The 25,562-nt window shown below is 45.0% G+C and overlaps 1 protein-coding gene across 1 annotated transcript; it reads left to right on the forward strand.

Moving 5' to 3' along the window:
• The first annotated feature begins 8,203 nt into the window (after positions 1 to 8,203).
• On the forward strand, positions 8,204 to 11,660 carry GALR3 (galanin receptor 3). Its single transcript, XM_074269657.1, has 2 exons — positions 8,204 to 8,556; positions 10,904 to 11,660. Exons 1-2 carry the CDS (start codon positions 8,204 to 8,206, stop codon positions 11,658 to 11,660), a joined length of 1,110 nt encoding a protein of 369 aa, XP_074125758.1.
• Positions 11,661 to 25,562: the final 13,902 nt, after the last annotated feature.

Raw genomic sequence — 25,562 nt, forward strand, 5'->3', positions numbered from 1 at the left:
GCAGCAGAGAGATCAAGAGCCCAGGGCTCGTCAGTGGGGTGGGGGTGCCCCGGCGCCAGGTGCTCCCACAGCCTCCAGGCCCCGTGGCGCCCGGCTGGGAGCTTGATGTGGGTGGCCTGGGTGGGGCCATAAACCTCCCAGGGGCGTCAAGAGCAGCCATGGATAGAGTCACTTGGGGTGGGGAGGCCAGAAGACGGGCTGGGGCCGCCCAGGCCCGTGTGCTGTCCGCCAGCCACAGGCTCCCATGGCCGGGCACGTCGGGCACTCAGAGGCGGCGCCTGCCATCATGCGTGGGCAGTGCGGGGTGCCCAACCCGGCCCCGAGGGCTCTGGCTGTAGTTTCGTCAGAGCAATTCCAAAGGAATAGCCAAGAAAATGCTGGGGCCACCAGGGACTCGGGCTTGGCCTGGGCTCCGGGTGCAGGGCCCGCCTGCAGACACATTCCTCCTCCGCTTCAAAGCTAGTTGGGACCAAGAAGGCAGAAGGCATCCAGTTCCTGGCGATCCCGCGCTTCTGTCTGTCTGGCCACCTTGGAAAGGGGGCCCTTAGCTCCCTGGGCCCTAGCAGATGTAAACCCTCCAATTCTGTTCAGTCACGCGGGGCGCAGCAGGGCCCTTCCACCCTCCCCCTCAAAATGATGTTGGGAACTGATGGAAGGGGTGAGGCGGGGAGAGGTCTTGCTGGGTCAGACTCAGCACCTCCAGAGTCCCTCTCTCTTTATTCATGCCAGCTGCCCGTCCCTCTCACTGAGACCCTCTCCCAGGGTCCCCCAAACACAAAACACCTCCCCGAGTGGGAGAGTCCACCTAGAAGACCCATTCCAATTCAGCTTCCAGCCTTCTTACCCAATTCACCCAGAGCACCTGGGCTCTCTCTGTAAATATCGGAACTTCTGGATGAGCCCAAAGAAGAGCAAGACCCTGTGGAGAGGAGAATGTGACTTCCAGGGTTTATCTATTTTCCATGGAGTGTAGAACTGGCAAAAGCCAAGGGAATCCAGCCTCTATTTTATTTTATTTTCTGATAATAAATCATAAAGAAATGTATTTTATTTTATTTCATTTTCCTTTTTTGATCTGTTTTTTATTTTCAAAACATATGCGTGGATAATTTTTCAACATTAACCCTTGCAAAACCTTGTGTTCCAATTTTCCTTCCCCTTCCCCCAACCCCCTCCCCAAGATGGCAAGTAATCTGATTTATGTTAAACATAGTACAAATATGTGCCAAATCCAAAATAGCCACACATATTTATACAATTATCTTAAGAAAATTATTTTAAAACACTTCTTTGATATATATATATATATGTGTGTGTGTGTGTGTATATATATGCATATATATATATAATTTTATCATTTATTAAAGATGAAAGCAAATTTACAAACCAATGAGATGGATGTGTTTGTTTGGTTTTACATAAAGAATTAAATACTAGGCAGAATATTTGATAATGCACGACATGGAGCATCTTCAATTTTTCCGAATGGATCGATATTTTGATTTTTTTAATATTCAGAGTTGATCAATATTTTGATTTATAATAGTAAAGTCTGAGAACATGTCTTCACATAAATATCTAATACAAAATCCAGCATCTGTTTTAAAGCTCAGAAAACCGAATTCCAGGGAGATTAGGTGCCATTCCCAAGATTTACCTAACTAATACATGCCAGAATCAGGATGTGAGCCTATTCAATGTCCTTTAATTTTAACCCCAATATTGTCAGTTTTCCCATTTATTATTCTAATATTCCATTACGTTCTTGGGTCATAACTTATCTAATCATCATTCCCCAACAGATAAGCACCCTTAACTTCCAAAAGAGTAGCTATAAATATTTGTATACAGGTGGATCTTCTTCCTCTGATTTTTTTTTGGTGGGACGTGATTCCAAATTCCTTTCTAGAATGGCTAGACCAATTCATAGCTCCACTAACTCTGCAGTGAGGTGCCCGTTTTCCAACAGCTGCTCTAACAACTGTTATTTTCCTTTTTGTCATCTTTGTCAGTTTGATGAGTCTCATTAGACAGTTACGAGAGACAAGATCTGTAAACTTTAAAATGGTCCCATAGAGTTTTTGTAATGCGGTCATTTGAAGCCTTTATCCAATCGGGGTAGCCAGGGCAAGCTTTGGGACCCCTGCATCTTTGGGACATTTCTGCATCTCCTATGTCACATATGTCCTATCCCTACCGAGGTCTGGACATAACGTGGATGTAGTCACATCTATCCTTCATAACGCTTAACTGTATGAGACCTCAGAGACTGACACATCCCACTGCCTCATTTTATAGAGGCCCTGGGAGGGTTAGGATTAGAGCAAATTATTTACCCCAAGCCCCATAGATCATAAGCAAACCCTTTAAGAATAAACAAAATGTTTAGAAGAATTGCTTAACCTGCATATGTACTGTCAAAAAAAAAGTTATAATTATAAAATAAAATAAAAATTAAATAAACAAACAAAAAAAAGAAAAAGAAAAGAAAAGAAAAGAATTGCTTAACCTAAATTGGATTGCTTGCTGTCTTGGAGAAGGGCAGGGGGGCGGAGAGGGAGAAAAATTTGGAACACAAGTTTTTGCAAAGGTGAATGTTGGAAACTATCGTTGCTTGTATTTTGGAAAGATAAAATACTCTTAAAATTAGAAAAATAAACAAAAAACCATGTGTTCTCACCTACTGGGGAGCAGCTAGATGTCTCCATAGTGCATAGAGAGCTGGGCTTGGAGTCAGGAAGATTCATTTTGAAAAATAAATAAAATAAAATAAAAAGACTCATCTTGAGGATTTCAAATGTGGCCTCAGATAAGCTGTGTGATCCTGGGTAAGTCACTTCGCCTTGTTTGCCTCAGTTTCCTTATCTGTAAAATAAGTTGGAGAAGGAAATAGCAAACTAATTTTCCTTGCACCATTTCTCTTGTCTGGGGGTTTCTCCTCTTTCCCATCCGACCTAACCTCCCAATCTCTCAGTTCTTCACAGTCCAGCTCACTCCTTCTCCAGAAATCCTCCTCTACTCAGCCCAACCCAGCTCCATGAACATGGAGAGAGAGAATGCTTTCTCAACCAGGACCCCTCAGTCTGCCCTAGCCATGTGCTGGCTCTGATGCAGGAAAACAGACATCCTTCGTCCTTTGTCCTGTGATTCCTGACTCGACTTGCTCCCCGGGTCATTTCATGTTCAGAGACAGAGGTTCAACTTCCTTACTCAGGAATCTGACCATGTGCCCTGGGGATTCCCGATTAGCTCATAGGTAGAGTTCAAAATCCTCTCTGATTCTATGATCTGATGCTTTTTTGTTCAACCTTATCTCATCCCATACATCTCCCCTCCCATCCATCCCATATACTTCCCTCCCTCCAGTATTTCCTGTACTCTGGCATAGTCTCTCTCCACTTCTCCTCCTTTTGAATTGATACTCATCCTTTCTTTTTTATTTTTAAAATCATTATTTCTTATTATTAGTTCCAAATTTCCCCTTTCCACACCTCCCTCGCCCATCAAGAAGCAAAGAAATATATGTTCAGTATTCATCATACAAGTGAAGTCATACAAAACTTATTTTCACATTAGTTGTGTTGCAGTTGTCCTTTTCTCTGCACATTCTCCACTTCTCCTTTTGAATTGCTATTTGCACTTTTAAAACATTATTTTTATTTTTAGTTCCAAATTTTGCTCTTTTCTGTGCATTTAAAAAAAATGATTCACTGATACTCTTTTTTCTTCCTTTTTATTAGTACAATTATATCTTCATCCTCCATTTTTCTCTGGAAGAAAAGGAAAACAAAAGCCTTTCTTTGTGGTTAAATAAGACATGTTGTCCATGTCGACAAATGTGAATTACATCCTCTAGCTCATTGCCCCTCTGCTAAAAAAGGAGAAACATTCTGGATCATGGTGTAACCGGAACACCGTAGCCGGAACAACCGAAGGTGTAGCTTGGTCCTGATGTTGCTTGGAGTTCTTGAGTGATCTGGAGCCCCAAAGATTAGATATATAAATAAATAATATATTATATATAAATAAAAATGTATAATAAATATATTATATAAAAACATAAATATAATACATATTATATAACTAAAAAGACATATAATATATATAAATTAAAATTTATTATAAATATAATATATTATATATAAATTAAAATATATTATAAATATAATATATTATATATAAATAAAAATAGATAATAAATATATTATATAAATATATAATAAATATAATACATGTATATAAATAAAAAGATATATAATATATATAAATAGATAATAAACATATCATATAAAAATATAAATATATAATAAATATAAACAAAAATATATATAATATATTATATATATAAATAGATAAATAAATGTATATGCATATATATATGTTCTTTCTTTTTTCTTTCTCTCTCTGGTCACAGAAAAGTTACACCATACACCCCAAATCCTTCTTTAAAGCGCAGCTCAAATATTCCTCTCCTCCAGAAACAAGACAGTTAAAAGTGCTCTTTCTCTGTCCCTAAATTTCCCTGGAATGCTGTTACCTTTACCAAAATACTTTCCTGTGATGGGGCAGGGGATCTGGAGGCAGAAAAACCCGAGTTCAAATCCTGCCTCGGACAGTTACCCTGGGCAGTGTGACAGACCTCAGTCTCCTCATCTGTAAAATGGAGACAATAATAGCACCTTGTCTCCCAGAGTCGTGAGGATCAAAGGAGATAATAATTGTGAAGCGCTTAGCACAGTACCCGGCACATCGTAAGCACTGAATAAACGTTTAATATTAGACTCTCTGGAAGTGTGTCACTATTACTTATCCAAAGAGGGGCTGCAATATGAGAAATGGCCACCAGATGGTGGTATTTCCACACTGCAAACCAGTGCCTAAAGGAAAATAAATAGCCTTCCTCTAAAAACAGAAAATAAAGCCGCAGTACTTCCGCAGGCCACCAGGGGGCTCTCGGTCTATACAACGCTATCTGCTACCAAACCATGTGCTGACATTGTTATTATTAGCTAATACGAATGCTTTAAGCTTTGCAAATTCTTATGTAATTTAATATATATATATATATACATATATATATGTATACACATTTATGCCAGTTGTTGTATGCACATACAAATGTAATTGCTTTTGAGCCTTTGAGGAGATGCTATTATTACCTACCACCATTTTGCAAATGGTTTCCAGTTCACAAAAAAGAAATTAAGACTGAGAGGTCACACAAAACAGCCAGTGTCTGCGAGAGATCTGAGCCTGGGACCTCCTGACCCCAGCTCGGGGATGCTATTTTTTTTAAATAGGAAAATCTAGGGGCCGCTAGGTGGCGCAGTGGAGAGAGCACCAGCCCTGAATTCAGGAGGACCTGAGTTCAAATTTGGCTCAGACACTTAACACTTCCTAGCGGTGTGACCCTGGGCAAGTCACTGAACCCCAGCCTAAAAAAAAAAAAAAAAAGGAAAAAGAAAAAAAGAAAATCTATCACCTTCCATAATTCCCCCCTCTCCCCTCTCCTTCCCCCCCACCTCATTCATAAAACCCAGTCATATGACTTACTGCTTCCTAGTTTACACAGTTTATTAGACATAAGAGGAAATAGAAAAGAAATAGAGGAAGGGCTCCCACCTGGAACATCCGCCCAATCCTCATTTGAAACTCCCCCTGCACAGAAGGGGAAGGGGAGCAGTTGTTCTCCAGATCTGATGCTGTGGCTGGACTTAATCACGAGAAACCAGGGGAAAACAAAGGATTGGGAGAATAAAAGGCAGAAGAGAAAAGATTGCCCTCTCCATCTCACAAGCTAATGAAGTGTTCAAAATGTATTAGCTTTGAACTATTTTCTCAATCTTATCACTGTCTCGCTGGTCCCAAATTACTGAAAGTAGAACTAAAAGCTGGTACTAAGTTAAGGAGCCATAATATTCTCTTCTTCAGGTGGCAATGACTCTAGAACTCTTAGAGAGGACGTTGCAGGCCAGAAGACTGATCCAAACCGGATCACTATCAGAAAACATGCAGAGCCGAGGTGAAACAGACAATGTCTCATCAGCTGTGCTGAAAATCGGTTCAAAGATCGTCAGCAGCCAGGTGGGACAATGCTCAGTTCCTCATCTATACAATGAGCTAGAGAAGGAAATGGCAAATCACTACAGTGTCTCTGCCAAGAAAGCCTTCCTTCCTTTCCTTCCCTTCTTCCTTCTTTTCCTGTCTCTGTGTCTCTCTCTGCCTCTGCCTCTGTCTCTTTCTCTGTCTTTCTGTGTGTGTGTCTCTTTGTCTCTGTCTCTTTTTTTTTTTTTTTTTTTTTGGAGACTGGGGTTAAGTGACTTGCCCAGGGTCACACAGCCAGGAAGTGTTAAGTGTCTGAGACCAGATTTGAACTCAGGTCTTCCTGAGTGGGCTCTACCCACTGCGCCACCTAGCTGCCCCTCTTTGTCTCTGTCTCTATCTCCCTTTCTTTCACCTGTGATTTCATTGGTTCAGGAAATTACTAGTGGGAAAGTTCTTAATTTCAGCTTGGAGGGTTAGGGTCTTTCAAAGCTTTCAAAGTCACAGAGAGTTGCCTGGGATAGTGAGAGGTCAAGTGTCCGGTCAAGGTCACACAGACAGTACTGCAGATCCAAGACCGGTCTTGAATCCGGATTTCTTTGACTCTGAAGCCAGCTATCTTGTCCACTACGCTGAACTGCCTCGTTATGGCAACTTGGGAAAGAAAAAGGAAAATAGAATGGACTTGTCATGGGTGCAGGACAAAGAGAGAATGATGGATGACTGGAATCCACATAACATGGAGCATGTTGGACGGGGACTGTCTGGGATAGATTTATGGAAAGAAATGGACAAGAGTGCCAATGCGAGTAATCTGGGTCCTTGGCAAAGCTACTGACATCAGTGAGATCAAAGATCCTTCAAGATCTGTCCAAAGGAGAAATGAGCGTTAGGGGCGAGAGCTCCTCAAACTGAGGCGTCAAGCGGAGCCCTGGAAGGAGATTTGTCAGAGATGCCCCAGGGGGCGGGGGGAATTCCTGCCCAGGCCAAAATGGGACTCAGAGGTTGGTTCCAAGTCTGAGATTCCAGGCAATTCAAATTCAGGCTGGGAACCCAGGAGTCCTGGCTGCCAGTCCTCCCCATCCTCCCCCCATGACCTGTCTAGAGCTGAGCCTCCCTTTCCTTCTTGTCTCCTAGAGCCGGAAAAAGGAGGGAGTGCGTAGTGGGAAACCCAAGTAGGGACCAGACACTGAGGGGGTTAACTCCCAAACCAATCAGACACAGAAGAATCAATGGGTAGCTGAGAGAAGAGAGAGAGAGAGAGAGAGAGAGAGAGAGAGAGAGAGAGAGAGAGAGAGAGAGAGAGAGAGAGAGAGACAGACAGACAGACAGACAGACAGACAGACAGACACACGCACACAGATGCCCTGGAAAAACTGAGAAAGAAGAAGAAGCACTTCCCTGGATGGAGAGAGAGTAAGAGCCCATTCTGGGAGAAGCAACAGGCAGAAAAAGAAAGGGAAAGGGAAAAGAGGGAGAGGGAAGGGTCAGGGAATGCAGAAGTGAAGAATACGGGGGAGATAGTGGAGGAAAAGGGAGGGGGGAAAGGATAGGAGATGGGGAAGAGAGAAGAAGAAAAGGGGGAGCAGGAAGAGGGGAGCGATTCAAGGAGAGGGAGGGAGGAAACTGAGTAGGAGCCGGGTTAGGGAGAGAGAGGACAGCGGAGGGCGAAGATGCTGAGGTGACTTGGAGTCAGGACATCCCCAGGACCCAAGGCAGGGATGGGTTCTTCTTACTGCTTCTCTGCTCCAAGGACCGGGGGATGGGGTACAGCTGCAGAGAGGTCGGGGGCTGAGGGGCGCCGCTGCTGAGGTGGGGAAAGTAAGGGAGCCCAGGGAGATGTAGGGAGGCGCTGGGGAGTGCCAGCCATCTGGGTTTCGGCAGCTGCCAGATGACTATGACCCTCCTCCCCTGCCCAGGGAACCAGCCGGCTGCCTCTGGGGTGGGGGAATGGAAGGGGGCCCCACTGTTCCTGACCTGGGGCCCTGCCTCATCCCTGCTCACCTCAGGTCCCTCAGGGCTCTGCCTTTGGGGGGTTAGCACCCGTTCAGGGTCCCTCACTGATCCCTCTGCTACTTTCAGGTCCGGACCTGCCCCCCAGAGGTGAGGAGCTGGAGCAGTGGGTACTGGGACTGTGCCCCTTCTCCCCCCCAAGCTGGAGATGCCAGACACTTGGAACGTGTCCTCAGAGGGCCCGGGCACCCAAGGGGCTGTGGGCATCGTGATCCCTGTGGTCTTCGCCCTCATCTTTCTCCTGGGCACGGTGGGCAACGGGCTGGTGCTGGCCGGGCTGCTGCGACCCGGGCAGTCCAAGGGCAGCCCCACCGACTTGTTCATCCTCAACCTGGCCGTGGCTGACCTGTGCTTCCTGGTGTGCTGCGTGCCCTTCCAGGCGGTGATCTACACCCTGGACAGCTGGCCTTTTGGGACCTTTGCCTGTAAGGCCGTGCACCTCCTCATCTATCTCACCATGTACGCCAGCAGCTTCACGCTGGCCGCCGTCTCCGTGGACAGGTGAGGAGCCGGACCTCCCCCCCAATAGCTGGCTTAGGGGCATCCAGCTTTCCTTCGGATATCTCCACCCTTTGGGGCCCGCTGGCAGCTGTGGGGCAGAAGGGAAAAAATACTGAATCTGCAAAGCAGAATGCACTGATTAAGTGCCTACTGTGTGCAGACATTGGCAAATAGCATCTCATCTGAGGCTCCCAGTAAACCTATAAGAGAGGTGCTATTATTAACCCCATTTTACAGGTGAGGAAACTGAGGCAAATAGGTTAAGTGACTTGCCCAGAGTCACACAGCTGGTACATAAGGTCAGATTTGAATTCAGGGCTGGTGCTCTATCCACTGTGCCACCCAGCTGCCCTGGGATTGCAAAGTTTTAAAAAGCATATAGCTCCTGTCTCAGAGAGCTTACAGTCTATTAGGGGGAAGAAAGGGGGCTCAGATGGGATGAAGGGGAATTCCCAGAGCTCTGGCTTCACATGTTGTTCTGAGCTTGAATGGGGGTCCCTGCAGAAGCGGGGACATGAGGTACTAAGGACCAGTGCTCTCTCTAAGGCAGTGCACAGGTCATTTAGACTAGAGAGTGTCAGTCAACTGGCTGAATGAATGAGTGAATGAGTGAAATGATGGGTGGGGGTCTAGGGGGCTGAATGAATGAATGAATGAATGATGGGTGGCAGTCTAGGTTGTTGAATGAATGAGTGAATGAGTGAATAAAATAATGAATGAGAATCTAGAGAGCTGAATGAATGAATGAAAAGATAGAAGACTAGAGGGCAGAATTAATGATAAGTGAATGGTAGAGGCAGCTAGGTGGCACAGTGGATAGAGCAACCAGCCTTGAATTCAGGAGGACCTGAGTTCAAATCTAGTCTCGGACACTTAACACTTCATAGCTGTGTGACCTTGGGCAAGTCACTTAACCCCAGCCTCAGGGGAAAAAAAAAGTGAATGGTGAGTGAAATGATGGATGGGAGTCTAAAGGGCTGAATGAATGAATGAATAAGTGAATGAATGAATGGGAGAGGTGAATAGGAGTCTAGGGGGCTGAATGAATGAATGAATGAATGAAAAGATGGATGGAAGTCTAGGGGCAGAAGTAAAGATAAGTGAATGAGTGAATGAAATGGGATGGGAGTCTAAAGGGCTGAATGAATGAATGAGTAAGTGAATGAATGAATGAATGAGTAAGTGAATGAATGAATGGGAAGGTGAATAGGAGTCTAGGGGGCTGAATGAATGAATGGATGAAAAGATGGATGGAAGTCTAGGGGGCAGAAGTAAAGATAAGTGAATGAGTGAATGAAATGGAATGGGAGTCTAAAGGGCTGAATGAATGAATGAATAAGTGAATGAATGAATGGGAGAGGTGAATAGGAGTCTAGGGGGCTGAATGAATGAATGAATGAAAAGATGGATGGAAGTCTAGGTGGCTGAATGAATGAATGAATGAAAAGATGGATGGAAGTCTAGGGGCAGAATTAAAAATAAGTGAATGAGTGAATGAAATGGGATGGGAGTCTAAAGGGCTGAATGAATGAATGAGTAAGTGAATGAATGAATGGGAGGGGTGAATAGGAGTCTAGGGGGCTGAATGAATGAATGAATGAATGAAAGGATGGATGGAAGTCTAGGGGGCAGAATTAAAGATAAGTGAATGAGTGAATGAAATGGGATGGGAGTCTAAAAGGCTGAATGAATGAATGAATAAGTGAATGAATGGAAGGGGTGAATAGGAGTCTAGGGGGCTGAATTAGTGAATGAAAGAGTGAATGATGAATGAGAGTTTAGGGGGTGGAATGAATGAATAAATGAGTGAGTGAAACAAGAGGTGGGCGTCTAGGAGACTGAATGAGTGAAATGATGGGTGAGAATTTAGGGAACTGAATGAATGAATAAAATGATGGAGAGAATTGGGGAGATGAGTTCTAGCTATCTATAAAATGGGTATAATAAAAGCCCCTTCTTCCCCGGTTGTAAAGGTTTTTTTTCTATTTTTCTTTATTTTTATTGTAGTTTTTTATTTACAAAACATATCATGGGTAATTTTTCACACTGACCCTTGCAAAACCTTGTTGCAATTGCCCCCTCCCCCACGCCCTCCCCTAGTGGCAGCTAGTCCAGTATATGTTCAACATGGTAGAAATGTGTTAAATCCAGTTTATGCATGTGTATGTACAGTTGCTGCACAAGAAAAATCAGATCAAACTGGGAAAAAAGACAGAGAGCGAGCGAGAAAACATTTTTCCCAACGCCCGCGAGGGTAGCCTTCGGCCCGACCTTCCCCGGGCCGGCCTCCACATGCCCCCTCCCCCCCACGGCCCCGCGTGGGTTAAGGGCGGCTTCTGTGCCCCAGGTACCTGGCTATCCGGCACCCCCTGCGGGCGCGCGCGCTGCGGACCCCCCGGAAGGCGTGGGCCGCCATCGGCCTGATCTGGCTGCTGGCGCTGCTCTTCTCGGGGCCCTACTTCAGCTACTACTGGACGGTGCGGTACGGCCGGCTGGTGCTGTGCGTGCCGGGCTGGGAGGACGGGAGCCGCCGCGCCCTGGACCTGGTCACCTTCGCCGCGGGGTACGTGCTGCCCGTGGCCGTGGTCAGCCTGGCCTACGCGCGCTCCCTGTGCTTCCTCTGGGCGGCCGTGGGCCCCAGGAGCGCGGCCTCGGGGGCCCGGCGCCGGGCCCAGGGCCGGGCGGGCCGCGCCATGCTGGCCGTGGCCGCGCTCTTCGGCCTCTGCTGGCTGCCGCACCACGTGGTCATCCTGTGCTTCTGGTTCGGCCACTTCCCCTTCACCTGGGCCACGTACGCCTGCCGCCTGGCCTCGCACTGCCTCTCCTACGCCAATTCCTGCCTCAACCCGCTGGTCTACGCCCTGGCCTCCAAGCACTTCAGGAAGCGCTTCCGCCACCTCTGCCCCTCCTGCTGCCGCCCGCAGCGCCCCCGAGGCCTCCGGGCCCCCGGGCCCGGGCCTGCCCAGGGGGCCTGGGCCCGCCGGCGGGTCCGCGTGGCCTCCCTCAGGCCCGCTCCCCTCCCCAGGAGGGACGCGCGTGCTGAGACTCCCCAGGCCCGCGCGGGAGAGGGCAAAGAGAGGGAGCTGCTTCCAGGGGCCTGCTAGAAGGGCGGTGAGGAGGGACACTTCCCCCCACCCCAGTGAGGAGGGCCCCGGGCAGTGAGGAGAGACACCCCTCCACCCTCCCCCACCCCCCCATTGAGGAGGGACCCTCCCCACCCCCTCCACCACCCCCCCCCCAGTGAGGAGGGCCCCGGGCAGTGAGGAGAGACACCCCTCCACCCTCCCCCACCCCCCGCAGTGAGGAGGGACCCTCCCCACCCCCTCCACCCCCCCAGTGAGGAGGGACCCTGGGCAGTGAGGAGGGATACCCCTCCCCCTTCCACCCCCCACAGTGAGGAGGACTCCCCACCCCCTCCACCCCCCACAGTGAGGAGGGACCCTGGGCAGTGAGGAGGGATACCCCTCCCCCTTCCACCCCCCACAGTGAGGAGGACTCCCCACCCCCTCCACCCCCCCCAGTGAGGAGGGACCCTCCCCACCCATCCCCATTGAGGAGGGCCCCCCACCCCCTCCACCATCACCACCCCCGCAGTGAGGAGGGACCCTGGGCAGTGAGGAGAGACACCCCTCCACCCTCCCCCATCCCCCGCAGTGAGGAGGACTCCCCCCCTCCGCCCCCCCCCCCCCAGTGAGGAGAGACACCCCTCCACCCTCCCTCACCCCCAGCACTGCTGGTTCTCATCCCGGGCCTACCTCCATTGGGGAAGGAAATCCATCCTGGGAGGAGTCAGCGGAGTCCGGGATGAATAAACTCACCTGCGGAGAGGTCTCAGTGCCCCCAAAGTCCCGGCGGGAGCCTGTCGGGGAGCACTGGTGGGAAAAGTTTAGGACAAAAACTACTTAAATTAGGGGGCCCCCTGCCACAGAAGGGCCAAAATGCGCATCTTCGCGCTTGTCTCATGGCCGGGAACCATCCAAAGCGCACAAAGTGTCTCCACCATGGAGGCCGACAGAGGAAAGAAAGCAGAAAAGCGGACCTTCCGGATGAGCCGCCTTAGTGCCCAGGAGGTGCGGACCCCCGTCAGTCTCCCCGGCCTGGGACACAGCTCGTGCCAGGGCTCTGAAGACAAGCAGAGAGAGTAAATGGAGTCAATTTGAGAAAGACCCCGGGGCCTGAGAAGAAAGGTTCCGGGAGAGGGTGTATTCAGGAATTGAGGGGGGGGGGGTCCTGCTTCTTCAATTGGGTCAATTTTATCCTGAATCCAGGTGCCCATCAGTGCAGTCCGGGTTTGACTGGGTCCCTCAGACCCCTTCCTCCCACCTTCTGGCCTCTGCTGATTATCACCAGTGTATCCTGTATGTGTGTATTTGTAGGTTACCTCTCCCGTTAGACTGTAAGCTCCTGGAGGGAAGAGCCTGGTTTTTGCCCTTCTTTGTAGCCCCGGTGAGCGCTGTGCCTGACACATAGTAAGAGCTTAACAAATGCGTGTTAACTGGAATCATGGATTGAAGGTAGTTTTTGACTCACTCTGGGAAAAGACAAAAACAGATAACATTCCCAATTCTCTTTCTTTTTTTTTTTCTCAATAGTATTCCTCCAAATACACGCAAAGCTAGTTTTCAATATTCATTTTTGTAAGATCTGGCATTCCAGATTTTTCTCCCTCCCTCTCTTCCCTCCCCCCTCCCCAAGACAGCAAGCAGTCTGATACAGGTTGAACACATGCAATCATTTTAGACATATTCCTATATTTGTCATGGTGTACACACACAAAAAAAATCAGATCAAAAGGGAAAAAATCATAAGGGAAAAAACCAACCAATCAAAGGAAATTACTCGTTCGGTCCACATTCAGTCTCGGTAGTTCTCTCTCTGGATACAGGTGACACTTTCCGTCCAAAGTTGGATTGCCTTGGACAGTCATCATTTTCACAGGATTTCACAGGGTGGAGTTGGAGCTCCTGTTCCAGGATATTCCCTCACTCGTGTGAGGGAATCAGATCCAAGTATCATTTGTTGTTCTTATTGGGTTTTTCCAGTCCAACTCTTCATGATCTCAACTGGGATTTTCTTGGCAAAGATAGTGGAGTACTTTGTCATTTTCTTCTCTAAGAGCTCATTTGATAGATGAGAAAACTGAGAAAAAGATTAAGGGACTTGCCCAGAATCACACAGCTGGTAAATGCCTGAGGCCAGATTTCAACTCATCTTCCTCACTCCAGGCGCCACTCCTCTATTCACTGAACCTCCCAGCTGCTATACCTTAACTCACCTGCTCATCTGGCCCGAGTAAAGCCCAAACCCCTTGCCCTGGCCATGGAACCTAATTATTTATGAGTTAGCAGGCTCCTCAAAGGTGATAGCCAATTTCCATTTGAGTCTTTCAACCAATGAATGATCAAAAAAAAAAAAAAAAAAAAAAAACAATTAAAGGAGATTTCTGTGAATGCAAAATAAGACAGCTCTGAAGTACCACTTCACCCCCATCCCATCAGCTAAGATGGCAGGAAAAGATAATGATGAATGTGGGAAAACTGGGACACTGATGCATTGTTGGTGGAGTTGTGAAGTGATCCAACCATTCTGGAAAACAATTGGGAACTATGTTCAAAAGGCAGTGTCCAGCAGCGTCTCAACTGGGCTCATATCCCAAAGAGATCTTAAAAAAAGGAAAAGGACCCACATGTGCAAAAATCTTTGTATCAGCCCTTTTTGTAGTGGCAAGGAACAAGGAACTGAGTGGATGTCCGTCAGCTGGTATATCAATGTAATGGAATATTGTTCTATAAAAAACGATGGGCAGGCTGATTTCAGAAAAGCCTGGAAAGACCCACGTGAACTGACACCGATGAAGTGAGTAGAACCGGGAGAACATTGTACACGGGAACAGCAAGATTATGTGATGGTCAGCTGGGATAGACTTTGGCTCTTTTCAACAATGAGGTGATTCGAGGCAATTCCAATAGTCCTGGGATGGAGAGCCATCTACATCTAGGGAGAGAACAATGGAGACAATGTGGATCAAACCATCTTAATTGCACCTTTTGTTCTCGCTTGTTTGCTTAGTTTTTTTTTTTCTTTTCTCATGCTTTTTCCCCTTTTGATATGATTAATTTTTCACAACATGAGGAATATGGAAATATACCTAGAAGAACAGCACCATTTAACCTTTATTGAATTGTTTGCTGCCTTGGGCAGGGGGGGAGGAGTGGGAGGAAAATCTGGAACACAAAGTTTTGCAAAGGTAAATGTTGAAAACTATTGTTAGGCCCTGGATAGCAGGCCATATACCCCTTCTCCCCCTTTTTATTTGTGCAATTAGACTTGGAAAAATTGAGTTTAAAAAGAAAAATTCAAACCTTGAAGCTCTACTCCCCTTCACATACCATTGGGACACAATGAAGGATAGAAAAGAAAAAGTCCCCAGGTGTTCGCCTCTCTGACTTCATCCCTGTCCAAAATCTACCCTGGGAATAGAATTATTGTCAAGGACAAGCCCCTATCTATCCAAGAATGGTCCTACTCCCCTGTCTGACAGGGCCTGAGCCACAATCTCCAAGCTGTAAGCGCCAAGTTAACTCCTCTCTCCCTCTCCTCTTTGAAGTAAACATAACAAGAGCTACAAGACTAATTACACTGTCCCTTCTGTATTTTGCTTACTAAAAAAACCTTGTATAAACAGTGTGTTTCAGTTGCTCTGGACCGAATGCTTTGGAAGTATATTCCCATTTCGGGCCGCTAGCTTAGCTTCTCCACAATAAAGATTAAAAACAGTCTCTTCTTGCCTCAGTTTCTCTGGTATTATATTATATATGCATATATTTTGGGGAAAATACTAGTAAAATTTTTAAAAAAAGGATTTCTCTGGATGACAGATATTATTCCTCAGCTATCGCTCTGCTCATACGAAGAACAAGATTGCATGATCATTTTTGAATCGCTGGGTCTCAGTTTACCTGTCTGTAAAATGAAAGGGTGGGGGCAGATGGAAGACTTGAGTGTGTGAATGATGGCCCTCTCTTTCCCCCTCCAAATGCAGAGGGCCTCCCTTCCCCCTCTTTCCCATCAGTGCCCCCCCCACTTCTGGAGAGCAGAAGCCTTAGGCCAGGGGTGCCCCAGAGACAATGAAGTCCATCAATCTGTCTGTGTGGTGAGTTAGCTAGAGCACCGCTGAGCTCCCAGAGAAGCCATCAAATTTATGAGTTTTTCTTTTCAGGCTGTAGGCCGAGGGTTGCCCTCCTGGCCCACTCTTCCCCCTCCCCCTTGACAAGGGAGGAAGGAGGCTCAGACTCTCCAGGCCCTCCACTGATTAAAGATGGAGCAGGAAGCAGGTGTCTCTCACAGCAGGAAGATGGCGGCTGGTTGTTAGAAAGCCCGTTCTTCCCTTGCCTCCTCCCCAGCATCATCTGCTCTGTGATTCAAGTCAAAAAACATGAAGTGCTTATACGTTCTTTAACTAAGACAAGGGGTCCTCACCACCAGCAGCAACCTCCTGGACACCATACTGCAGGCAGAAGGAATAAAAGGCTTTATTCCCATTTCTACTTCCCACCAGCCCAAAAGGCCGACAGATACAAGTACCATTTATGCCCATTTTAGCAAGGAGGAAACTGAGAGTCAGTGAGCCAATCAGCCAGTCAGGGGCCATCTCCACACATAGTGATGTCCTGAGAGCCAATCCCCAATCATGTCACCCCGGATGCCGGAAAGGACCCTACAACCAAAGACTTGGAGCGGGCAAGGATTGCCTCACTTTCAAGATGGGGAAACCGAGGAACAGAAAAGTAAAATCACTTGTTCAGGGTCCTCCATCTAGTCTGAGGCAGGATTTGAACTCAGCCCTAAATTTTTTTTCCACACAGAAATCAGTCAATCAACAAGCATTATTAAGAAAGTCATCTTCAGAGGCAACATGCAAATCCCTGAGGAATGAAAGTTCATCTCAGGGAGAAAAGAGAAAGCTATCAAGAGGCAGAACAGAGATTTGAACCCAGGTCTCCTGAGTCCTGCCCTAATGGGCAGCTCCAGCATAAGCAGAACTGTGGCTGCCTCTAATAGCTTTCCGTCTGGGCTTGGTACGGCCAGTGCTAGCTCGATAAAGCCTTGGCCGGGCCTTGGAGATGTGACCTGGGAGCCAGCCGACTCATAACGGAGCTGGGAAGGAGGGGATGGGAGGAGGAAGGGAGGAGGGAGCGGATGGGAAAATTAACTTTGTCATCCGCTGGGGTGGGAGGCAGGAGCCCTCTCTGCAAGCTCCTGGGGCTGATTTAAGGTGGCTGATGAAAGGTTCTGAGGAACAGATGGGCTTAATTATTCTAGCTCCGGAAACCGAGACCCAGGGAGAGGAGAATGGGAAGGTGGATGTGGGGGAAAGGGGGGCACGGGCTTGAGCCTGAGCCTGGAGCAGAAAGGGCTGCAGAGAGAGCTGGCATGGCAGCAGATGGGTGGAAATGCAGAAGCCCAGCTCAAAGCTTTGCCATAGTTTTCCAGATAGCCCCTCCCCTCGGCCGTCTCTGAAGCCCCCCTGTTCCTACTTGCTGGAGAAAAGGCCCTGAGAAGAGCCTGGCTTCGGGGTTGGCCATCATTGGGGTGGGGAGCCTTTCTTTCTCCATCTTTACCTCTGTGAGCCCCTCACTCTATCCCTGACCTGAGATGGGCTTCTACTAGCAAAAAAAAGAATGCATTTATTGAAGGGGATGGGATTTACAAATATTGTCTCATTTGATCATGACATCAAGGGGGAGCAGATGCCCCCCTCTTCAACCTGTACCAAGGGCCTTAGAGGAGGGGCTTGGGCATATTTCCACCAAAAAAGCCCCCCACAGAAGACTGTTCGGATTGTATCTTGTCATAATCCCTTCCAGGTAGGAGCCAAACATCCCAGACTTGTGCTGTGAGTGTAGCTGGAAGACAGGGAGGGTAGGAGGCTCAGAGAAATGTAAGACAAAGACTTTCCTCCCTCAAGAGAGTCATAGTCTAGTTATGTGAGGGGATTTGGAGACCACAAGCTCTACAGAGGCACGAAACCATTCTCCACGAGCATCAGTCTCCATTATAATCATGGTCACTCCAGTTCAGCAGGCAGACTGGTCACATCTCATCCCGCTTAGGACAGAGACCACTGCATGGCCAGCTGGATTCTTCTTCAGATCCTCTCTGTCCTTAATGATGGAAGATTCACACCTGGGAATCAGTGACCATGAGTAATATCAGGCGCGAATTTAGGGTTAGGGTTAGGGTTAGGGTTCCCCTCCCTCTCTTCTAGTCTGCTTTCTGAGATGTTGATGTTCTAATAATGTTTTATTTATATTGAAATAATATTTAATATTTTTATTATATTTATTTATATTTAAATAACGTTTAATAATATCTATTTATATTTAAATAATATTTAATAATATTTATTTATATCTATTAAATATAATATGTCATATTATATTTAATAATTTCTATCACTTAGGATTTGGTATCTCTGAAGATGATGGCATACCACAATTCCCCACCCTTGCAGAGTCATTGGGAGAACATCGGTGGTAAGAAGGTGAGCCTTGCCTTGATTAGGAAACAGCTAAACATCCTGAGGTTCAAGGATGTAAAGGAATTACAACTGTGTTGTAATAAATGGCAGATATCTAGAATTCTGAGAAGCACCCAAAGACTTATATGGACTGATACAAAGCAAAGGAAACAGAACCCGAAAAATAACATGCTGATGACTACAATGATGTAAATGACGGTATCATAACCCATAACAGAACAAAACTGAATTTTATTTAATTGCAATGATTATGCTTGACCCTCTAGGAGAGTTAAAGAAAACATTCTCTCCCTTTTTGTAGAGGTGTGAGAACTCACAAAAACTGACAGATGTCCTCAATGAGTTGATTTACTTGCATTGTCTTTTTCTACTTTTTAAAATTCTTTATTAAGAATATGAGTATTAGTATTTATTATTTTGTTTTATTTTTTTATATTCTTTGGACATCTCACTGGGTAAGATGGGAGGGAGGGATTCAGGGGAAAAAAATGATGCAAAAAATAAAAGCTATCAACAAAATTTCTTAAATGGGATTTAATGATAGAGAGATGGCAAGTACATGATTAGTCCATTTTCCTTCTGCTTGATTCTTTTTCATCCAAGATATGTGTTCTGATAAATTAAGTTAAAAGGATAGATGCCTTTTTCAACTTCATGTCAAAGTCTGGACAATATGGATCTTTCATCCACTTGGTTTTTCCTATATAAATGATTGGAAGAACCATGGGTTTTATTTTAGTATGCTAAAGCTAGATGTAATCAGAACAATGCCTTTTCTCTTCTCAAAAATGTATTGATTCAAGGCAATTGCCTTTAGACTTGGGATGGAAAGAACCATCCATATCCAGAGAATCGATGTTATGGAAACTGAATATGGATTGAATCATAGCATTTTCACTTTTTTTTGGGGGGGGGTTTTGTTTGTTTTCTTTCTCATGGTTTTTTCCCCTTTTGGTCTGATTGCACAAATGACAAATATGGAAATATGTTTAAAAGAATTGCACATAAATAACCTATTTGAGATTACTTGCTGTCTTGGGAAAGGGGAAGGTAAGGAAGGGAGGGAGAAAAATATGGAACAAAAAGTCTGACAAAAAATTAATGTTAACAAATTTTTAAAATAAAGAATCTCTCTCAAGAATTTTTTACTGCTTCCCTTTAATTGATAATATTTTATTTTTTCCCCAGATACACCAGGAAAATTTTTAATATTCATATTTACAACTCAACTTCCCTGACTTGTGAAGCCTAGATCTTTCCCTATTTTAGCTTCACTTATTATTGATAATCAGAAAAATCACTGAACAAATCTATCTCTGGAAATTGATGGAGACTGATGGAATTATAGCTCTAAAGCTGGAAGGGACTTCAGAAGTCATCAATCAGATTCATTCATTTTACAAATAAGGAATACAAAGCTTAGAAACCTTTAAAAGATTTTATCCCTTAAAGGTCACACAAAGGCAGGAATACAACTCAATCTATGTCCATGAGATATACATCTTTCTGGAGAAGGACCTTACAGGTTGAATTCTGTGCAAATTTATCAAATGATTGTTGGTTTTTGTAATTATAAAAGCATAAACACAACACTATTAGATATGTTCTATGTCTCTTAATTAATGGCGATTAGGAGAATGTAGTCTCCTGTAAGGAACTGTTCCTTTCTACATTCATCAAGGATGTCTTTTACATGTGCAAAGGCCATGTTCATTAAATGTGATATAGAGATAAGAGAGGAGACATACCTGAAATCAGGAGACCTGAATTCAAATCCAGCCTCAAACACTTAACACTTTCTAGCTGTGTGATTGTGGGCAAGTCATTTAACCCCAATTGCCTCAGAAAAAAAAAAAAAAAAGAAAAAAAAGAAAGAAAGAAAGAAAAGAGATATAGAGGTCCTTCACTGCTGACATCTTTTCAGTTACCTTTGAAGGGGAGGGGAAATCTCATTATTTTATTAAATAATATCACATGTTAAAATAATTTTTAAAAAACAATTTTAAAAGTTTTGAGTTTTAAATTCTATCCCTCTCTTCTACTCCCTCCCTTCCCCTCTCCCTGAAACAATAAGCAATCTGCTATAGTTTATACATGTGAAATCATATAAAACATTTCCATATCTTTTTTTTTATATAAAGACTCGATTGTCCATTCTTTTGAAATATTCCTCTTGTCATCTCCAGGATAGATTTCCTTAATGTTGTTGTTTTCTAATTTCAATTACTAGAGTCAATTCCATTCTCTGATAACTCATTGATTACCAAGATTGAAACCCAGTGTTATGATGAGACTCCTTTAGGAGACATGGGACAGTGGAAAAACAGCTTGGTCTGGGTTCTAAAGAAGTGGATACAAATAATGCTTCTGGCACTCATCCTTTCTGCGAAGATAAAATGAACTTCTATGTGTAAGTATCCTCAAGTCCAAATTGAGGAACTGGGAATCCATAAAGTTCCTTTCCATCCTAATTCTCAAATTTGTTTCAACTTACCTTTTCACATTATTCTTGGGAAACAGACTCACTACTTTAGAATGATATATTTGGTAACATCTAATGTTGGAAATCCATCTCTTTGGTTTGTTTTGTATTATATTGTACATTGTTAAAGTACAAATACCAAAAAAAAAAAAATACTATCTTGATGAATCTAATCTAGTAACTATTTTGATTCTTCATAAATAATTACTAATAAATGCTTTAAAAGGTATAAAAAAAATTCTAAATCCATGATTCTAGAATCATGTTGATCAGTCCCATTATCGTTGATTTTTTGCTTTAGGGATGATCTGGCTGTAAGTTCCTTTTTCTCTTCAGTGGTTTTCACTGTTTTTGTGAGTTAGTACTCATTAACTAATGATCAATTTCAATTTTTAGAACTGTTGAATGAGACTCATTATTTCCTTTCCAGTGCCTTTTAATTCTCTTATTGAAGAAAACATGCACAATGTACCTGAGTGTGGTTTCTGACTGCCTACAGATCTTTGACCTCTTCCATTCTTTAATTAGAAACTTTATTCACCAGCATATAATTTGTTGTCTTTTTCTGTGTCCATAGACACTGTGTACCTCATAGAATCCCAAGAACTTCATAAAAGTCTTTTTGATTTAAGTAACCAAGCCTTGATTACTGGCTCTGTATCCCAAGGAAATCATAAAGGAGGGAAAAGGACCCACATGTGCACAACTGTTTGTAGCAGCTCTTTTCGTGGTAGCAAAGAACTGGAAAATGAGTAGCTGCCCATCGACTGGAAAATGGCTGAACAAGCTGTGGTATATGAAGTAATGGAATATTGTTGTTCTATCAAAAATAAAGAATAAGCGGACTTTAGAAAGGCCTGGAAAGATTTACATAAACTGATGCTGAGTGAAACAAGCAGAACCAGGAATACATTGTACACAATAACAACTAGGACAACTAGTAACTATCAAAGACTTGGTTCTTCTCAGTAGTTCGGTGAGCCAAAGTAATCTCAATAGATTTTGGGCAGAAAATGTCATCTGCATTTTCTCTCTCTCCCATAGTTTTTCTCTTCTGCTCTGATTTTTCTCTCCCAACATGATTCATAAAGTAATGTGTATTAAAAATAAATAAATTTGGAGCAGCTAGATGGTACAGTGGATAGAGCCCTGAAGTCAGGAGGACCTGAATTCAAATCTGGCCTCAAACACTTAACATCTCCTAGCTGTGGGACCCTGGGCAAGTCACTTATCCCCAATTGCCTCAGCCAAAATAAATAAATAATAACCTTAAAATAAATAAATTTACTAGGAAAAAAAAAGAGTAACTGAGCCTTTTTGTGGGCTTGGACTAGAGAATCTGGATGAATATTTCGTAGAATTTCTTTTTCATCCTCTACTGCAGACACTGCCTTCATGGTAGAACTTTTATTTACACTTTTACCAGGTCCTACAAGGCAAGATGGCAGAGTGTCTCTGAAACGATGCCCTGTGGTACACGATGAAACCGACCCCCCCAATCCCTCTCTTTGGCTGAGAATATGAGAATTTTCCTCCCAGGTAAGTTGCCAACATGGATATGGTTTGGTGCTTCCCAAATTACCTTGTAGTTAATTACTTTGTACATATTTTTCTTTATTAGCTTTATGCTATATATTAATATAGATATGTGTATATTAGTAATGCATTAAATAAAATACAAGTATACATTAATAAATGACAAGTATATATGCTAACATTTAAGACAAGTATTATTAAGATGACATGTTTATATTAATTACAATTATCTATAATACACATATATACTAACATGATAAGTATCTATTAATATATAAGACACGTATATATACTAATATTTAAGATAAGTATTACTATGATGTGTTTATGTTAAGTATAATTATGTTAATTATGTATCATATTAATTACATAAATACAAGTATATTAATAATGACAGGTATATAAAGCAAATATATATGAAAAGTATATAAATTGATATATGATAAGTCTATATATTTATATGTAAGACAAATACGTTAATATATATGAGTATATGTTAATATTTAAGACAAGACTATATATAAATATGTATAACAAGTATATATTTATACATCAAACACAGATTGCATATGAATGTGATGTGTGTGTGTTTAACCTCCATGAGCATGCAAGCTTCTAGCAAATAGGGATTGCTTCATTCTCAAAGTGCTTGGCACACAGCAGGCGCTTACTAAAAGCTTGACTGGTCACAGGACTGCAGATCTAGAAGTGTAAGAAGCCTGAGCGACTTCCTCATTCTCCCCTTAATTTACAGATAAGGAAGGGCAGCGACTCACCAAGTCACCACAGTCAGGAAGGGACAGAGGCAGGGTTAGAATTCAGTTTCTCCTCCTCCAAAACCACCGTATCATGCTGCCTCCTCATTTATTCACCTGACAAAGGGGGAAACTGAGGCTCAGGGAGCTGAAGACAACCCTTGAACCCAAGCCTCCTGACCTGAAATTCTTCACTGCTTCTGCCAGCTAACTATGAAAATGAAAAGGTGACTACCTGAGACGGTTTGTTGCAAAGTGCCCCCAAAGTGGTCCTGACTGTAAGGACCCCAGGCGTCAGAAGGAGAGAAACTTCCAGAGGATTCAGAAAAAGGGGACATGAGCTGGCCTTGGAAGGAAGTGGGAGGGACACAGAAAGGAGCAGTCTCAGAGGGGGTCAGTTCTTGGTCTGAGCCAAGAGGTGGAGGCAGGAAGGCATTAATTAATTAGAAGGGCAGTGTCAGTGGTCAGAGCAGCCTGGCAGGAGGCCCATGAGCCACAAAGGTGCTGTCTGAACTCGGGACCAGATCCCAGGGAGAACCGAAGGCTGGGCTAGGGGCGGTCTTCAAAGCTACTGCCGCCATCTTGATGGAATAGACAGGGACAGGGCAAAGTGCAACACCGGTCCTAGATATGGAATCGGGAAGAGATGGATTCAAATTCTACCCCGAACACTTACCTGAGCAGGTCATCCAGAATCACATCTGCAAAATGGACTTAACAGCCTCTAATTCCCAGCCTTGGACCCCGGCAAGTCCAGGGGTTTGGAGGGGTCGGTGATTGGGGCTGCTCTAGCTTCCCCTTCACCTTCCTCTATTTGAAGCTGGCCGGGAGTTGCTATTTATCATCCAAATGGCTAGTACTGAGGGAAATAAATACTAATTAACCAAGCCAAGGTTTCCCATTAGTGAACATCAATTTCCCTACCCAGAGGCTCATTTGGCAAATCACTGGCTGGTGGCAAGCTGAGTAACAGGCCACCAGGGCCAGGGAGGGAGGGGAAAGAAAAATCATCTTTGGCTGGATGGGCTAAGTGGAAGTGATCACAGTTATGGGGGGAGGAGGGGAGTGAGAAAGGATCCAGGCGGAACTTGGGGGGCACAAACATGTTGGAGGAGGGGCCAGGCAGGAAAGAGGGCTGAGGAAAAAGGAAAAAAGGAGAAAACAAAGCTTCGAAAGGCTGGGCAATGAGAGCTCTGCATCTAAAAGCAATCTTCAAGTTCAAGCGCCTGCCCAGCTGCTTAACATCTGTCATTTTAGGAAATTCCTGTTTCCTCATCTGCAAAATGGTCTCCCACCCCCATCGCCCTCTTACTCCCCACTTCTGCCCCCTGTATTCTCAGGGAAAGGAACGCTTCTTTGCCTTTGAAATACAGACAATAATTATATTTTGTTGGAGGTGCTGTGAGAATATGGAGATTAGAGGTTTCGCAAGCCGCCCTCTGGCCTTCTGGAGTCCCAGGAGTTTGGGCAGGGCCGGCCAACAATCTAAGTCAGAGCAGGGGGCAGAGTCTGGATTCTGAGTCTAAGTTGCTAGCTGTATGGCCATGGCTAAGCCCACTAGTAGGGCCTCAGTTCCTGCCATGGAGAAAGGGGGGCAGGGGACTAGATGGCAGCTAGGCGACATAGGGGATGGAAGGCTCCTTCCTGAGGTCGAGGACCTTGCCATGGCAGCCCCCTCCCAGAGGAGGATCCAAAAACAAAATACACGTAAAGCCTTTTGCAAGTCTGATTTAGAGCATTTTTTGATGACTAGAAAATGGCTTTAATTTCTTCATCTGCAAATTGCCTGTTCATTTGATCCTTTATCAGCTGGGGAATGACTTGTATTCTCATAAATTTGTGTCAGAGGAGCGGGGCTTTAGGACCCCAAGGGCTTCTGAGGTCTCTAAATACCTCCAGGAGGGGGGGGTGGCACCAAATTATCAGGGTCCTTCCCAGCATGCAGCCCTGATGTTCCAAGTTCTAAGCCCCTTTTGGCTCCAATACTCCCTGTTCCAAGGTCCCTCCTGACCCTGCCACTCCATATTCTAAAGGCCCTCCCAGCAATGTCACCCCTAGTCCTAAGGCTCTTCCTGGCTCTATTGGAAGATGGGAAGTCTCTGGTGCAGCTGCCTTGGTCTCTGGCCAGTTCCAAGGCTGCCCTCAGGGATTTGGGGTTCAGACCACTTTTCTACCCTCCCAATAGGTGGGTCTCAGCCAGCAGTTGCTTCCACAATGGAGAGGAAATTGGGGAACTTAATCACTGACACGATCCAGATCCAGGCCATTTTGCCAATTTCCCTGTTTTTCAAACTCTAGCGTTGGCCAGAAAGCCCGTGCATCTCCGTCGAGAAGGGCTGGTGTTCCTAGTTCTAAGAAGGGGGATGTGGGTCGTTGCTCCTCCCTTTTATAGATGGGTTTGTGAGTAGCCCAAGGTCTCTTAACAAGCAGCTGGCAGACCGAGAGGTGCTCCTGACTGTTGGGAGTTGGATTTAATTCTACCAAATCCTGCCAATTCCTCCTACTCAGGACAACTAGACCCCCACCTCCTGGAGAAAGCCTCCGTGCAGAGGCCTTGGGCGCGACCCTCCACTCCCTGGGCCTTGAAACCCGCCTCTTCTGTAGGAAGGGTTTGGCCTTGATGGCCATTCTGAGGCTCCTGAAGGTCTGGGAACTTCCAACCCCATTCCATCCAGTGCCCAACCTGAGCCAG

This window comes from Sminthopsis crassicaudata, chromosome 5, assembly GCF_048593235.1.
Source record: "Sminthopsis crassicaudata isolate SCR6 chromosome 5, ASM4859323v1, whole genome shotgun sequence".
Taxonomy (NCBI): Eukaryota; Metazoa; Chordata; class Mammalia; order Dasyuromorphia; family Dasyuridae; genus Sminthopsis; species Sminthopsis crassicaudata.

What these genes read in the sequence shown, in the direction of transcription:
- GALR3 (XM_074269657.1), top strand. Translation starts at nt 8,204, where the DNA reads ATGCCAGACACTTGGAACGTGTCCTCAGAGGGCCCGGGCACCCAAGGG. An exon ending in GCCGCCGTCTCCGTGGACAG is followed by an intron (nt 8,557 to 10,903) that starts GTGAGGAGCCGG and finishes TCTGTGCCCCAG; the next exon opens with GTACCTGGCTATCCGGCACC.